This window comes from Panthera uncia (genome assembly GCF_023721935.1).
Source record: "Panthera uncia isolate 11264 chromosome A1 unlocalized genomic scaffold, Puncia_PCG_1.0 HiC_scaffold_17, whole genome shotgun sequence".
In the NCBI taxonomy this organism is placed as follows: Eukaryota; Metazoa; Chordata; class Mammalia; order Carnivora; family Felidae; genus Panthera; species Panthera uncia.
This window is the reverse complement of record NW_026057577.1, coordinates 84,106,642-84,123,451: the sequence shown is the minus strand read 5'-3', so window position 1 is coordinate 84,123,451 and position 16,810 is coordinate 84,106,642. Positions and strand designations below refer to the sequence as shown.

Here is a 16,810-nt window from a genome sequence, read left to right as displayed (position 1 = left end):
TTCTCTTAGCTTCTATATAGTTGATTTTTTATCGATGTGAAAATGCCAGGGAAGACTAACAAACCAGTTCCTTGGGGGATTTGAGGAATAAGAGCTTGCTTTTGGATGCTTTTACTTCTATATCTTATTTCTACTTAAGATTTATACTACATAAATTATTTTGTCTAGAAATCATATGTAATTGTATCCAATATGTGAAAAGAGGTGGGTTTTTTGTTCACAGTTGAATGTGTGAAATGTAACATTTGAGTAAGTTAATAGTTGTCTGCTTTTGAATACAGCTCTAAATGCTAATAGGAGACAATCCTATTGAAAAACTGTATAAAAATCAAAGTGGTACTTGAGAATTTAAAAATGTTTAACTAATTTGCATTTATATTCCAGGACAAGGGTTCTCACTATTCCATGATTGTTTTGTGCTATTTATCCTGTTGCTTATTCTCCTTGAAAAGTTATTTTTAAATCTTTTCTCTTTCTGCTTTCAGTTCCATATACTCCTGTCACCCTTAGTAGATAACTTTGTTTCTTGCTTTCTTAGAGATAGTAAAAAAATTAAATCTGAACTTTCTTGTTTTCCTCTTCTCCATATTACGATGTTAGTATCCATTTCTGTTTTTAATTTTTTCTTCAGTGAAGGGTGGTGACTTTTCTCATTCTGCATCTGTAGTCATATCTGACCCCTGAATTTATTATTCTTATGCCAAAGTTGCTTCCTTCTACCACATTCTGTAATTTTTCTAAATCCTGAGGGGGAAACCTTTACTTGATTTTGCTTTTCCTTTAACCAGTTGCCTGTTTGTTTTCTTTTCCATTGTTGAATTCTCAGAATAAATGTCCTATACCCACTCTATTTCTGCACTCTGCACTTTTAAATGCATTGAAATCTTAACTCCTAGTAGTATCTGTATATTCTATAATGTGAACAGTGACCTCCTGTTTCTCAAATCCAATTGACTTTTCTTGGTACCATTTTTTGTTTTTTTGTTTGTTTGTTTGTTTTACTTTAGTGCTACTACTGAGCAATTTGCTCACCCTTTCCTGCTCCATGATATCTCTTCCATTTACCTGTGTTTGGTTTTTCTTTGCTGTGTCTTCGCTGGATGGACCACAGGGGTCTGCAAATATTTTAGGCTTTGTGGACCGAAAGGCAAAATCAAGGGTATTATATAGGTATTTCTATAACCACTTAAAAATGCAACAAAACAAAATAAAAACATTCTTAGCTTCCCGCCACTAAAAAACAGACAGGTGGCCAGATTTGGCTTGTGGGTCAGGGCATAGTTTGCTGACCCCTGGTATAAAGAGACACTAAAACTAAAGTTGATTGGGTGACCAGAAAGCTGATATTTCCATTCAGTAAGACAAACCAAGGATTTAGAGTAGATTTTCTGCGGTAGAGAAGAAAGAAAAATGGTGGTGTGCTGTTGGAAATCCAATTGAAGTGTCTAAGCACACAGCTTATATAATAAAGTAACTGTCACCTTTATTAAATGTTTACCATTTTCCAAAAATTGTGCTCAACATTTTATCTACATTGTTCACTTAAATACCTTTGTAGATCTGAAAAGGAAATATAGCATTTAAATTAGAAAAATATTAAAAATGATTTGCTAACAGTTATTGATGGGTTATCATTTATCAGACACTGTTAAAACATTGTGTGTATATTAACTCATTTGCTTTTTATATGAACTCAGGGAGTTATTAGATACTACTATCAAATTCACCTGATGTGTGAGGTGATAAAGGCACAGAAAAGTTAAGTAATGTCACAGCTTTAGTAAGTGGTGTATTCACAACCAGGCAGACTGAATCCAGAACCTGTGTCCTCAACTACTGAACCTCAAGACACAGCATTAGTGGACACCTGGAGCAAAAATTGTGAGGGCAGTAGGCAGATGGCTGAATTTTGTGAAATACTGCTTTAGGAAAAAAGTGAAGGATTTGGAGTAATTTGATACAAATTGAAGCAATAGCGATAATTCAGAATACATTTAAAAAAAAATTTTTTTTAACATTTATTTATTTTTGAGAGAAAGAGACAAAGTGCAAGCAGGGGGAGGGGCAGAGAGAGAGGGAGACACAGAATCCGAACCAGGCTCTCAGCTGTCAGCATAGAGCCCAACTCGGGGCTCGAACTCACAAACTGTGAGGTCATGACCTGAGCACCGAAGTTGGACGCTTAACCGACTGAGCCACCGAGGCGCCCCAGAATGCATCTTTTAAGTGAGTTGAGTGAGATTAAACTTAGGGACAACGATTAACAATTAACTGTCTAGGTGTAGGTTTAGAGGAAAATAACTTGAGCCAGGGTTTTTAGGAGAAATGGAGAAAAAGGAGTCATTTTACAGAAGGAATGGAAAATAAAAAGGACTTAAACATGGGGTTTTGTGAGGAGTCAAAGACCTGTGATTTTCAGCTTGGGAGTAGGGAAATACCCTTAGAAAGAAACTCAAGAAAGGAGTTACCTGTCAGATGAGTTTTGCTTTACAACTTTTGAAAAGAAGGGTGAAAATCTAAAAATGTTTGGTGCACAGTTAGTGATTATGAAAGCCAAGTGGTCAGGGCTGAGGATATATTAAAAGTTAGCTACTTAGAGGTGAAGGTTATGTATAATGAGTAGTAATAATACAGGCCAGGGATCTGCAGACTTTTTTCCTAAAGGACCAGATAGTAAATATTTTAGATTTTGCTAAGAGGCAAAATTAAAGATAAAGTTGTAAAAAAAAAATTGTAACTCACTGACCATAAAAAAACAGGTAGAAGGACCAAATTTGTCTGAAAGGCTATGTCACCAGTCTGTGACATAGGCTTCTTAAATATATTGACTATTGATCATAAGCATGCTTTTTATATTAAAATTTGTAAATACTCCATCATTTATTTCATTAAGCAAAAAAAAAAAAATATTACAAACTTTTTAGGTGTTGTTTTTCTGGACAGGATCATAAAATGTTTAAAATATGAGGTTTTTGTTTAAGTAAAATTGCTATAAATTAATAAATAAATTTTAGCTGAATTGTTAAAGATGTCAAAATTGGAGCTGGTAATTTAGCTTTAAAGATGACAGTCTAAGGAGCGCCTGGGTGACTCAGTCAGTTAAGCCTCGGACTTCAGCTCAGGTCATGATCTCAAGGTTTATTTAGTTCATGAGTTGGAGCCCTGCATCAGGCTCTGTGCTGTCCGTGCAGAGCCCGCTTCAGATCCTCTATCTCCCCCTCTGTCTACCCCTACCTGGCTTGCACTCTCTCACTCTCTCAAAAATAAATATACGTTAAAACAAAAAAGTAAGAGCTTACCCCTGATGTTTTGGGGTGCCTGGATGGCCATTCGGTTGAGCATCCAACTTCGCCTCATGTCATGATCTCACGGTTTGTGAGTTCGTGCCCCGCATCAGGCTCTGTGCTGACAGAGCCAGGAGCCTGCTTGAGATTCTGTGTCTCCCTCTTCTCTCTGCCCCTCCCCCATTTGTGCTCTGTCTCTTTCAAAAATAAATAAACATTAAAAAAATTTTTTTAAATAAAATTGAGAGGTTTCATAGGCCAGCATTCAAAAAGTCTTTTTGAACTATTTTCTATGTTAAATTTTTACACTGGAGCAAGTATAGAACTGATTTATTTGATCTTAGATTGTTTTTTGTGTTAGAGAAAATTTTACAAAATATAAGCAATTGGGCTTCTATCCAACTGAAAGAACACCTTTTACTTGCTATGCCAGAGCTATGTAAAATTCCTTCTCGAGAACGTGACCTGCTGCCCATCATTTACTGACAATTGGAAGTTGATTTTTTTTTTTTTTTTTTTTACTTCTAACTCCTCAGAGCTTACATTACTGCCACTTTTTCTTAATAGCATCTTGATCTCCTGGATTCATCTGTTCAGAGAAGGAGGAACTCATTAGACTAGTTAATATATCAATAATATAACCATTAGTAATATATCATCATAAAGAAAAGGTAATTTCTTACCGATTATCACTTCTTTCAGAAACTAAAATTTATTAATTTTTTGTTTCTCAAAAATCAAGGCACAAAGGGAAGTTTTTAAGGGGATTCTTGACCAGAATGGTTGATACGGTTGGAAGGGGCATTTAAGATTTATTTTCACCATTAATAATATTTTAACCTTTGTAGTACAAGATGACTAGTACTTAAAGAGTCATTAAATGAAACCAAATTAACCAAAGTTAAATACAACCAAGTCATTTTCTGAGGTTCTTCATTAACCCTGTTATCATCCCTTTGGTTCCTTATCTAAATGTTCTCTTGAATTGAAATTTATTTTGTGTTCATAGTCCTACCAAAGGACTTCAGTAAAGATTTGTCTCTGCTGCTTTTTATGAATTTGAATTTCCTTTTAAAATCTTGTGTAAAAAAGGAAGGAAAAAATAGTTAAGCTTTTAAAAGATGGTAATAGAAATTTGTTCATAGAGGATAGGATTTCCATTGTCAATATGTAATTAGAAAGTTGTTTTAGTCAGGTCAGATGAGTAATAAATCTATTATTATTTATTCCAGAGCATTTAATTTATGGTTGCCAAATTATATTTAAATTTTTATTTAGAAATATGTCTAATAAATGAAGAACCTCTATCTAAGCAACATGGAATTACTTACTTTAGTGAAGAAAATCATAAATCGATAATTCTGTAACTTGCCATGTGCTATATTCATTTGAAAAAGTTACATTCTGCTGAATGTATTTATTTTTAAAATATTTTTTAAATTGAATTAGCACCTGATGAATCGTGTGGCATCAGTCATCCACTCGATACCACGATGTCTTCAAATGGTAAATGCACATATAATGACGATTATAATGACAATTTATTTTCTTTCTGTTCTGAATTTGCAGTTCAGAATGCAGTGATGGAGAGTGGTCTGCTTCTTTGCCTCATCGATTTTCTGGTACTGAAAAAGATCAGTCGTCAAGTGATGAAAGCTGGGAGACTTTGCCAGGAAAAGATGAGAATGAACCTGAACTACAGAGTGATAGCAGTGGTCCTGAAGAAGAAAACCAAGAATTATCTCTACAGGAAGGGTATGTTTTGTTTAACAGTGAGGTTTATTTGTATGTATTGTACAAGAATGGTATACGTCACTTCCAAATGTTGGATATGCTGTTGATCCCATATACAAGCCCTATGTAGGACCAGTAAGTCCTACTGAGTTTTTTCATTATGCTTTTGGTGTTTGTTTGTTTGTTTTAGTGCTTATTTTTCAGAAAGAGAGAGAGTGTGAGCGGGGGAGGGACAGAGAGAGAGGGAGACACAGAATCTGAGGCAGACTGCAGGCTCTGAGCTGTCAGCACAGAGACTGACATGGGGGCTTGAACCCACGAACCGTGAGATCAATGCACCCCAGTGCTTTTGGTGTTTTACAAAGAACAATTAAATTGAAAATTTTAGTAATTTAATTATCTTTTATTGAGATACAGTATACATTTCTACTTTGCTTTAAAGAAAATTAGGGCATTTAAAAGATTCTTTTGGTTGAGTTAGGTATGAGTTTAGAGCTGCCGTTGCCAAACAATGGAGAAAGGGCAGCCTCAAGATGGAAATCGGTGATTTATTCACAGAAACAGAGAAAGTTACAAATGTTGAGGTTTTAATATTTGCCTAATCGCATCAGATGGTATTTCTGAAATCAGTGATTGATGGTAAACACCTTTGTCTTTTCTTGGTTTTAATGAGAATGCTCTACTACAGGGGTTGTCAGACTTACACTGTGAAGGGCTGCATGGTGTTTTCAGTTCATATGCCAGTGTCTTATTGCAGCTACTCATCTCCAGTGTTGTAGTGTGAAAGTAGTCATAGACAGTATGTAAATGAATGAGTGTGGCTGTCTTCCAGTAGAATTTTATTTATAAAAACAGGTGGCAGGCTGGAAATAACCCATGGGTTCACAACCCTTGCTCTAATATTTCCCAAGTAAGAATGATTCTGGCTTTTAGGTTGATTTTATACACACACACACACACACACACACACACACACACACAATTGTTTTCTTCTAAATCACACTAAGGAAATATCCCCCGTTACTATTTTATAGGTTTCTAGCAAGAATGTTTGTTAAATTTTATTAAAGTTTTTTTAGTGTCAGTGGAAATGATCATAGTGATTTTTCACCTTTGACCTAATGATCATGAGGAATTATTTTATTATTAGATTTCCTAATAGCCACTTACCCTTGCTTCTTGACATAAACATGATCATATAGTCATGAAATGTTTGAGCTGCTGGATTCTGCTTGCTAATATTTGACATAGGATTTTTATGTTGAGATTCATATGTGCAGATTGTCTCATTTTTTGTCTCAAAAACAGTTTAATACTTACTTTGCTAAAACAATGTGTGCTTTTTTTTTTAACCCTTTGATGTTTAGCTTATTTATTCCTTTAAAGGTTGTTTAAAAATTTAAACAGCTTATTCTTTTAAAGGTTGTTGGTATTGTGAAACCTTGGCTTTGTGTTTTCTGAGGTAGTTTGTCTTTGTTAATTTAAATTTTTTTTCCTGATAATTGGTTAGTTCTAATTTTTAGTCTCTCATGGAATCTGTTTTGGTAAATGGGTTTTCTTAACTCTTTCAACTTGGACTGATGGTAAAGTTTGTTCTCAAAGGTTTAAGTTTCCAGCTTGAAATTAATTCTGTAAGAAATAAAATACATTAGAAAATCTGTAAAGAAAGAAGTTTACAAACATAATTGATATTGACAGTGATTGAAATGGTGTTTATTTTTCTTTTCTGATTTTATGTTTGATCTTCTTGAATCACTATTAGTTTACTATTAGTAAATTTTTTATATATAATTTGTGATACAATTATTCATTCAACATATATTTATTGAGCATTTAATATGTACCAAGCATTGTGCTGGATCCCATGATTATATCCATGAACAAGACAAACTAAGATTCCCTCCTGAAGCTCACAATGTGGTGGGAGACGCAGATATTAAACAAAATACAAACATGCTAAATTATAAACTGCGATGGTTACGGTAAAGGAAAGCAAACCTTGTGTCATAGAAGGTAACTGGTAGGGCCTACATTAATTAGAGTGGCCATGGGCTGCTTATCTCAGGAACTGACTTTTGAGCTGGGCTCTAAAAGATGAGAATTAGTGGTTGAGGAAGAGCTCTCTAGGCATAAGGAAAGGTAAGAGCAGAGATACTGAAAATGAAAAGGCTTGCCATGTATGAAGGTAGTGGGACTGAAGTGAATGAGTGAAAGGAAGAGTGACATGAGATGAGGTGCGCAGATACCAAACTATGCAGGATAGATAGCCTCTGGAATTTATTCATAGAGCAGGGAGATTTTAAGTGAAGAGTTAATTGTCACACATTTATATAAGATCACTCTAGTTGCTTTGTGGAGATTGAAGTACAAAAGAGGGGAAGGTTGGCCTAGGGTATTAGACTGGGGGATGGTAGTGAGGATTAAAAAAAGTAAACAAGTTTGAGCATGTTTTTGAGTGATCAATAATAAGGTAAATTGGGTGTGAGATGAGGGAGAGTGAGCAATCAGTTATGGCAGGTTTTCTTGGTTTGAGCCTTAGGTAGTTATTACTGTACTGACTGAGATGAGAAGGTGTGGGAGAGGAATGGGAAGTAAAAACTTTTTTTGAAAGTTTTAAGTGCTATTTAGACATACAGTGTAGATGGTAAGTAGACACTTTGATATTTAAGTTTAAAAGATCCTGGACTGTAATTAGATATAGATAGGTATAGAGATATATAGAGATTGAGATAGAGATATATAGATATGTGATGTGGAGGTCATCAACTACTTGCATTGATACCCTACAGTAATAAAGCCCAGTAATTCATTTAAAAAAAATAGAAGTTGGGGTGCCTGGGTGGCTCGTTTGGTTGGGTGTCTAATGCTTGGTTTCTACTCAAGTCATGATCTCCAGGTTCAGGAGATCAAGCCCCTCATTGGGCTCTGCACTGACAGCACATAGCCTGCTTGGGATTATCTCTCTTTCTCTCTCTCTCTGTCTCTTTCTCTCTCTGCTCCTCCCCTGCTCTTTCTCTCTCTCTCAAAATAAATACACTTAAAAAAAAAAAAGTAAAAGTGAGGGGACAGAACTAAACAGTGGACAGCAATGGTATTTAAGTTGAAAGGGGGAAGATCAAAGTTGAATTGTATTGTTTGGGAGAGGGTTCAAAGTTAACTTTTGACATAAGAATAAAGAGTATATGTACTAGAGACCTGTAGAGGAGGAAAAAAGGAATTAAGACATGGAAAAAGATATTTACAGTCAATCCAAATAAAAGTAAAGAAAGAGAAAAAATCATTAAAACAGGGGAAAAAAAAGAAATGGGTAAAAGTAATATGGAACAAGTCCTGTAATAAATATAATTGCCTAATCTCTGCTTATAAAAATCAAAGCTTCAAATCAGTTGGAATTTTTTTAAGTTAAATGTGTTTTACAAAAGATGAACTTAAAGCATAGGTATACAGACTGAAAATAAAAGGATAGACAGTGGTATTTCAAGCAAATGCAAACTAAACAAAAACGGAACAGTTACATTAGCATTAGCAAAGTAGACTTCATTATTGACGAGAATGAGGGGTCAGTATGTAGTAAGTCCAGTTTACCAGTAAAATGTAACAGTTTTAAATTTGAATGCATCTAATAAAATAGACTCAAAATATGTAAGTCAAAATGTAACGAAACTAGAGAATATTGAAAAATTTACTATCATTTTGGGAAACTTTTTAATACTTTTCTCAACTGCCTGTAATTCATGGATATAAGAACTTCATCCGTCTTTAGCAGATTTGAACAACTGATTTAAGCCTGGTTTAATGAACAGTCCAGTTTATGGAATACACAAACACACAAAAACTGAGCATGGACTAGGCTGCAGAGCACAGGTTAACACATTTCAAAGAATCAATATCCTACAGACCAGCAAAAATATAAAAAATTTAAAAATCCATGCATTTAAAATTATTCATCCTTCTAAATTACCAGTAAGACAAAAAAGAAATTACAATTGAAGTCTAAAATGCTCATAACTTACCGGTTTTGAGAATGCCACCAATCAGAATTTGACGGATTGGAGTGAAATTGGTAAAGGGAAATTTATCTTTATAAAATACGTACATTAGAAAAGAAGAAAACTTGAAAATGGAGAAGCCATGCATTTAACTTAAAATGGAAAAGAAACATTAAAATAAGGAAAATAAGGGAATAAAAATTAGAATTAGGAAAGATAAGAGCAAAACTCAATAAGTTAGAAAACAGGATAGAGAGGATCAAAGAAATCAGAAGGTGATACTTTGAAAAGATTAAGAAAAATAGGCAATCCACTTGGATAGTGAACAAGAAAATAAAGGCAAGGCACAAATAGATAATACATATAGAAGTGTATACAGCCACGAAGTGTATACAGCCACAAGTACATTAAAGATTGGATAGACTAAGAATAGTACTATGAACTTTGTAGCAGTAAATTTGAAAGCTTAGAAGAAATTGAGAAATTTTTAGAAAAATACAATTCACCAAAACTTGTAGGAAGCCTGAATAATATTATACGTATTACAGATATGTAATTAGTAGTTTAAAATCTTACTGTGGAGAAAATACCTAATCCAGATGGTTTTAGAGCCAGATTCTCTTAAACTAAACTTTCAAGGATCCACTCTTCAAGATAATAGAAAAAGAACTATTTCTCCAAATCATTCTAAGGCCAGTATAACCCTAATACCGAAAGAGTATGTGAAGAAAATTATAAACCTATATCATTCATTAACATACATGTCAAAATCTCAAACAGAATTATTGGAAATCTGAATTTGTATATTCTTTACAGATAAAACTCAATTACCAATCTGAGTTTATTCCAGAAATGCAAAAGTGATTTAATGTAGAATACCTGTAAATGTAATTCACCACATTAGCAGAATACAGGAGAAAATTCATATGATAGATTCTGTAGATACAGGAAAAAAATCACTTAGTAATGTTCAAGACCTCATCGTGATAAAAACTCAGAAACTAAGATCAGAACAGTTGACCTGATAAAATGTATCTCCCAAAATAAATCAGTAGATATCATTTTTAGTAATGAAGCATTAACTTCCCCCCCCCCCGCCCCCCAAAATCAGGAGCAAGGCAAGGGTGTTGCTCATAGCGCCATTTCAGTAGCCATTGTCGTGGAGATCTTGATGGTCACGGCATGATGGGAAGATAAAAGAAGAGGAACTGAAAATGAAAAGGAAAGAAACTAGTAGAATGTATTTATAGAATACAGAGTGTTAATGTGCAGGATATAAAGAATTCCTAGAAATCAGGAAGAAAAACTGATAGTCTAATTGCAAAATGTTCAAAAAATTGAGCAGATGATTCACTGAAGAGGAAATATTAATGAATAAAAATATCAAAAGATACATAGATCATTAGTAAATTAAGATCACAAGGAGGTATCATTTTTTAGCTACCCGTTGGATTAACAAACAGCAAATTTAACAATATCAGGTGTTTTGGAGGATATGAATGCTTGTTGAGATGTGAAGTAGGTCATATTAACTAAAATGCTATAATAATTTTAACATTTTGCATCGTGCACTATCAGCAGTTCCACTTTTAGGTGTATACTCTGGAGAAACTTCCTCATGTGGCCCAGGAGTTGTGTACAAGAATGTTCGTTGCAGTATTTTTCATGAAAGCTATGAACTGGTTATTACCCAAATATTACTTAACAGGAGAAAAGTTAGTGGTGTATTCATACAGGGAGTGTTACACAGCAGTGGGAATGCATGAGCCCCACTTATATGCAAAACATGGATGAATCTTAGAGGTACAATATTGAATGAAAGCAACCATTTCTAGAAAAATAATGTGTATGATCTCTGTTTCACAAAGTTTAAAAACAAGAAGTTAAATATCTTGTTAAACTATACAAAACTAGTGAAAACTTCTTTCAGAAAACAATGGAATGATAAGAGCATTCAGATAGTACTTTTTTTCTGGGGGGGGGTGAAGTCAAAGGGATAGGATAGGTATGGGGCACAAGATGTATGCTAGTCAGTGATAATATTCTAGTTTCTGCTTTGGGTGCTGGGTTTATGGATATTCAATATAATGTACTTTATAACTTAAATCGATTGTTTATCTTTTTCATTTGGGGAAAAGAACTTAAAAAATGAAGGGAATTGAAGGTAATAGAGCAGAGACAGTTATCATACCTAAGTCTTTACAAAAGGAAGGAGCCATAGATAGATGCTGGGCCTAAGAAAATGTTGTCTTCACTTCGCTACACTGGACACGTGATTGTTTGCTTATAGAATGTTCCAGAGAATAACTGACTAATAATTATAGGAAAGATAAAGTGAAGTCCTTGAGAAGATAAGGATTAGGCTCCATATGTCAAAGAGAGAACCTTTAGGAGATGAGACTTGCAGTGTAATTAAGTGGGAAGGTAGCAGGTAGGTACAAGTGTAGGTAAATCTGTAGGTTTGCTGGTGGGAAGAAAAGAGGAGTCTCTGGTGACTTCAGTGTCCTCATTGTTACTAGATATTGAGGATGGGGAGGATAGGAAGATTGTCAAATTGAAGGAAAGAAGAAAAGGTTGGAAATAGGCTTTCAGAGAGGTAGACAACAAACTTACTAGGTAAACATTGAATAATTACTGGACAATATTCAATGTCCATTTAAAATTTGTGTTTTTGAATTTAAATTAATACATCACACGTGTTTTTAAGTTTTTGCCACTGTTTTGTTAACTTTACAAACTCTTTATGTAACTACTCTTAAAATTTTTTTTTAAAAATTTAATAAATATTTTGCCCTTCCTGTTAACACTGAATTTATTAGGATAAGGAAACATTTCTTCAAATTAGGTGCTGGGGTTCCATCTTTGTGACTGGATGACATGGAACCAGAGTACCATTGATTTTATAAGCTGTAATTCCCTTTGAGGCTTTTTTGATTCTTAATTAAAATTTCAGTTACTTTCTTTATTTATTTAAAAAAATTTTTTTAATGTTTATTTTTGAGAGAGAGAGACAGAGTGCAAGTGAGGGAGGGGCAGAGGGAGAGGGAGAGACAGAATCCAAAGTCGGCTCCAGGCTCCAAGCTGTCAGCACAGAGCCTGGTGCAGGGCTCGAACCTATGAATGGTGAGATAATGACCTGAGTGGAAGTCGGAGAATCAACTGACTCAGCCACCCAAGCGCCCCTCTGTTACTTTCCTTGCTACTTTTTTTCATTACTATTTTGTGTTTATTTATTTATTTTGAGGGTGGGAAGAGGCAGAGAGAGAGGGAGACAGAATCCCAAGCAGGCTCTGTGCTGTCAGTGCAGAGCCCCGTGTGGGGCTTGAACTCATGAACCATGAGATCATGACCTGAGCTGAGGTCTGATGCTTAACCAACTGAACCACCCAGGTACCCTTCTTACTGCTTTACCTCCAAGATAGGGGTTTGAAATCTTAACCATTTGCTATACAATTAGAATTATTAAAAATGAGCTTATACCTAAAGCTTAGCAGTTTCTTACATGTGTCTTGAGTTATAAAATGAAAACTGGTTAATCGAATACCAGTTAATTAGGAATCTTAACCATGCTGTCCAGGATTTTTATAAAATTTCTTATAATATAGCTAGATTATTTTATGAAAGCCTCAGCTCTTTAAAATGTTGGCATTAACCCAAAGGTCTAAAATTTTGTGCTGCAAATAATGGATACTCAAATTGCTTATCATTTAGCTAAAGGAAACGACTCGGTTTTATGTGATTTGTCTGCCTTTCATTTTCTTCATTTCACAGAAAATTCTATGTTGCATGGTTATATGATAGCATATTCTAAAACTTTTTAATGAAAATTTCTTTAAAATATTCCATATTAATTTATTGTATATTTTGATAATTTTAATATTGCTATTCACATATTAAATTTAGTTTCTATTATTGAAGACTATGGATCTTTAATCATATATCGTAAAGGGAACTTCTGTCTGTTTGTCTGAAGCTTTGAGTTAACGGTGTAGCCTGTAGTCAGGAGATTAGATGATGCTGATGGCTTTCTAAGATTTTCACCTACTGGGAGTAGGTTGTGGGGCTAAGTTAAGAAGCATTTTCAGTTTCTTCTCAGGGCAGCAGCATTGATTTCCTCCAGGCGGTGCTGAAAGTGCTCAGAAGGAAAGGACAACTTGGCAATTTCCCTTCGCAGTTGAAATACCTGTGACTTTAGTGGTGGTTGTGGCAGGCACAGGCTTCCACGTCTTCCATCTACTGGAATACTTTTTTGGAATAGACCATTGGAGACATGATTAGATAATATGTCTTTTTAAATCTCATAAATTACTGTGCAGCATGATAATGGCATCTTGTTAATATTTGAATTACCAAAATGATTCAGAAAGGACATTGACGGTCTAAATTTTTGTGAATTTGTTGTTATACATGGTATGTCTGGTATACGTGTAAATGTGTATGTATGTATAAGGAGAGAGAAAGAAGACTGAGCTATTGCTTTAAATATTTCCAAGGTTTTTGAAGTATTTAAACTTACATTATAGTCTTACATTCCCATGGGGATATTTGTTTCTTTGGTTAGCTACAGAAAATAAAAGATTCTTTTGACATTATTGTTGAGAATCTTTTTTTTTTTTTTTTTTTTTAAAGAGCAGAATTCGTTTTGTTCTAATATCAAGCCAACTCTGGCCCAGCACAGTGCCACTCTTCTAGCCTGGTAAATTTTGTGTTAAGTGGTAAGAATTTATGTGAACTTTATGTAATAGGTTGAAAGCATATACCATATGTGACTTATTTTCTATTTCTATAACTGTTATTATGAGTCATTATAGACAGAATCAAATGTTTAAGCAACATACGTAGCCAAGAATTCCTTATATAGTAAAAGTATTAATGACATGTTGTAAACTATTTATATTCAGAATAATTTCTTTAGTTTTATTCTTCTTTGAATTAAAACCCAAAAATTAATATTTATTCTTATACTGAATCATTTTCACCAACATATTTGAGTTTTATGTTCTATATCTGAGTACAGAGTAGTAACTGACTTATTTGCTATCTGTATAATAGGAAAAAGAAGGGCATTTTTTTTGTAGGAGTACATCAGAAATAACAAAAGTTCCTAAGGGCTATTTCAGGCTTGATCTCCAAATTATTTGTTTTTTAAAAGATTGTTTTTCAAGGATTTTTTGGTAACATTTGCAACACAAATAGAGTACCTACTGTGTGCTAGGCACTTATTACAAGGGGTGAAGCTACGATGTTGAGAGACAGCACTGTGTGTGCTTTTGGAAAGCTCCCGTCTAGGAGGACACAGATGAGTCACCAGAAGAGTTATAATACAGTATGGCACGTGTTCTCATAATGGTGTAAACAAAGAACTGTTGCTTAGGAATTTTTACTTTGATTTTGAATTTTGAATCCATTTTGGGTTTAGTTTTTCATTGGACCTAATTATGATGCATGAAAGGAAAATATCCAGTCACTTTATATAGTAGATATTAATCGCTTCTCAGCCTTTTGGCTGAGATCAAGTGTATAGTAGATATTAAACCTTCAACAAATTAAGCATATTTTATTCTAATTTCTCTGATTTTACTAGACAAGTGATACTGGATACTAAATCTTACAAACCTGTTATTTTGAGGTGTTGTTTAGGACCTGAGATTAAAGAAACAATTATGGGTTTAGGTGTGTAGAGAGCTACAGTTTTTGTGTATGTAAAATGTGTTGATTCAGGGGCGCCTGGGTGGCTCAGTCAATTAAGTGTCTGATTCGACTCAGGTCATGATCTCGCAGTTTGTGAATTTGAGCCCCACGTCAGGCTCTGTGCTGTCAGCTTGGATCCTGGAACCCACTTCAGATTGATTCTCTCTCTCTCTCTCTCTCTCTCTCTCTGCCCTTTCTCTGTTTGTTCTCTGTCTCTCTCTCTCAAAAATAAATAACCATTAAAAAAATTTTTTTAAATGTGTTCTTATATGTGGATATCATCTACATCTCTTGCATAAATGTTTTTATCTCCAAAGTTAAATTTGCATGTTAGAATGAATAAAATTCTAATTAGACCTGCTTTTGAAATATGTAAGCTATTGTATAACATTATTTTTCTTCTTAAAACCCAGACTAAAATTCAGCTTTGCCAAAACTATGCTGTCATATTTAACTTCCTTTTGATATACTTTGATATACTATTTCTGTTAAATAAAAAAAAAAAATAAGAAAATGCTACCAGTATGTCTTATTTATAAATTCATAGAGTACCTTTTGTCCAGTCATTGAAGCCTTGACTTTTGTTTCTCATGTATTACAAAGAGTTATTTTCAATTTGATCTTTGTGTCCAAAGTTTTGGTGTTTTAACTCTAATGTGTAAGTTGTATGAGTTAACAATCTTGTCTATGGCCTCTAGATTTTGCATCATGCATACAATGACACAGATTTTTGTAAAAATTTCTCATGATTCTTGAGAGTCATGTACATGTTGTTTTAGAAATGGTGGTGGGGTGCACATGCATTTTTAAAATATGGATTTGGAATTTGTTAAAGGGTAAATAATGACATAGAGATTTAACTTCCATCCAGATGAATACTCAGTTGTCCTGATATCATTTATGAAATAATTTTTTTCTGGTGTTTTGAAATGCTTCTTTTTTCTCTTCCTTGTACCATTTGTCTGTCCCTGTTCCTGTGACCTTATTGTTTTCTAGTGGGAGAAAGACTAACAATAAACGAGTAAGAAAATGATAAGTGAAGTAATTTCTATAATGAAAATAAACAGTTATGTGGTAGTGACTGGACAGCTCCTTAAAATGAGTTGTCAAGACCACGCATTCTGAGGAGCTGCCATTAACTCTGACCTGAATATCAAGAAGGGAATAGCAAAAATCTGGTGAAAGAACATTTCAGGTAGAGGAAATGCCCCGAGGTGGAAATGATCTCTATGTGTTCCACAGGTAGAAAGAATTATAGGAAATAGAGTAAATAGGGGGAAGAGTGGTGGGAGGTAACAATTGGAGAAGAGGGCTAAGGAGAAAGCATGTATGATGTAGGGATTTGTAGGCCAGGTTGAGGAATTTTGATTTTATTTGAACTGTGAAGGGAAACTACTCAAGAGCAGTGTTTTAAAATTAAAGTTGTCTAGAATGAACTTCTCTTATTTTTCTTCTGCACAAAGAGGAAGTATAGGAGCATAGGTAATTTGTATATCAAATAAATAGGTTCTTATGTAACTGGGAGCTATTTCTACATACATATGACCCTATAACAAATTTGCTTCCCTTTTAAATAACTTTACAGTTAAAGAAAGCAGACTTTTAGAATCATGTAAGTACCAAGAGTTTAGAACTTAAAGAATAAAGAATCTGTTTGCACTAAATATTTAGAACTGTTTTTAGAGAACAATTTTATGATGTGTTCTAAAATAAAGTTTTTTTCTTCCGTTAAAATGTTTGTATTAGGGAACAGACATCCTTGGAAGAGGGAGAAATTCCTTGGTTACAGTACAATGAAGTCAATGAAAGCAGCAGTGATGAGGGAAATGAGCCTGCCAATGAATTTGCACAGCCAGAAGCTTTCATGCTGGATGGTAACAATAACCTTGAGGATGACTCCAGTGTGAGTGAAGACTTAGATGTGGACTGGAGGTATGTAGCAGTGTTATTACCATGGTTAATTGTTCACTGAGTAGAATTCGTTCATGATTCTAAATTATGAAAACTGAATCTCTGATCTCTCAAAAGTGTTTTTTCCCATCTTGTTAGTCTTCCTCTCCTTCAGAGCTCATTCTGGATGTCACTTCCTACATGGACTCCTTCCTACTACTC

General features: G+C 34.2%; 1 protein-coding gene and 1 long non-coding RNA gene across 2 annotated transcripts in view; one reads left to right on the top strand and one right to left on the bottom strand.

The window, feature by feature from the left end:
- PJA2 (praja ring finger ubiquitin ligase 2) overlaps positions 1-16,810 on the top strand; it is a 69,769-nt gene that overhangs the window by 28,537 nt on the left and 24,422 nt on the right. Inside the window, exons 5-6 of the mRNA XM_049647693.1 lie at positions 4,854-5,039; positions 16,445-16,630. Of these exons, the coding sequence (XP_049503650.1) occupies positions 4,854-5,039; positions 16,445-16,630 (372 nt within the window). The remainder of the gene's footprint in view (positions 1-4,853; positions 5,040-16,444; positions 16,631-16,810) is intronic.
- LOC125934355 (uncharacterized) lies at positions 3,784-4,858 on the bottom strand. Its single transcript, XR_007461345.1, has 2 exons — positions 4,737-4,858; positions 3,784-3,873 (listed from the first exon to the last, which is right to left on the bottom strand). It is a non-coding gene; the product is annotated as an uncharacterized LOC125934355 (long non-coding RNA).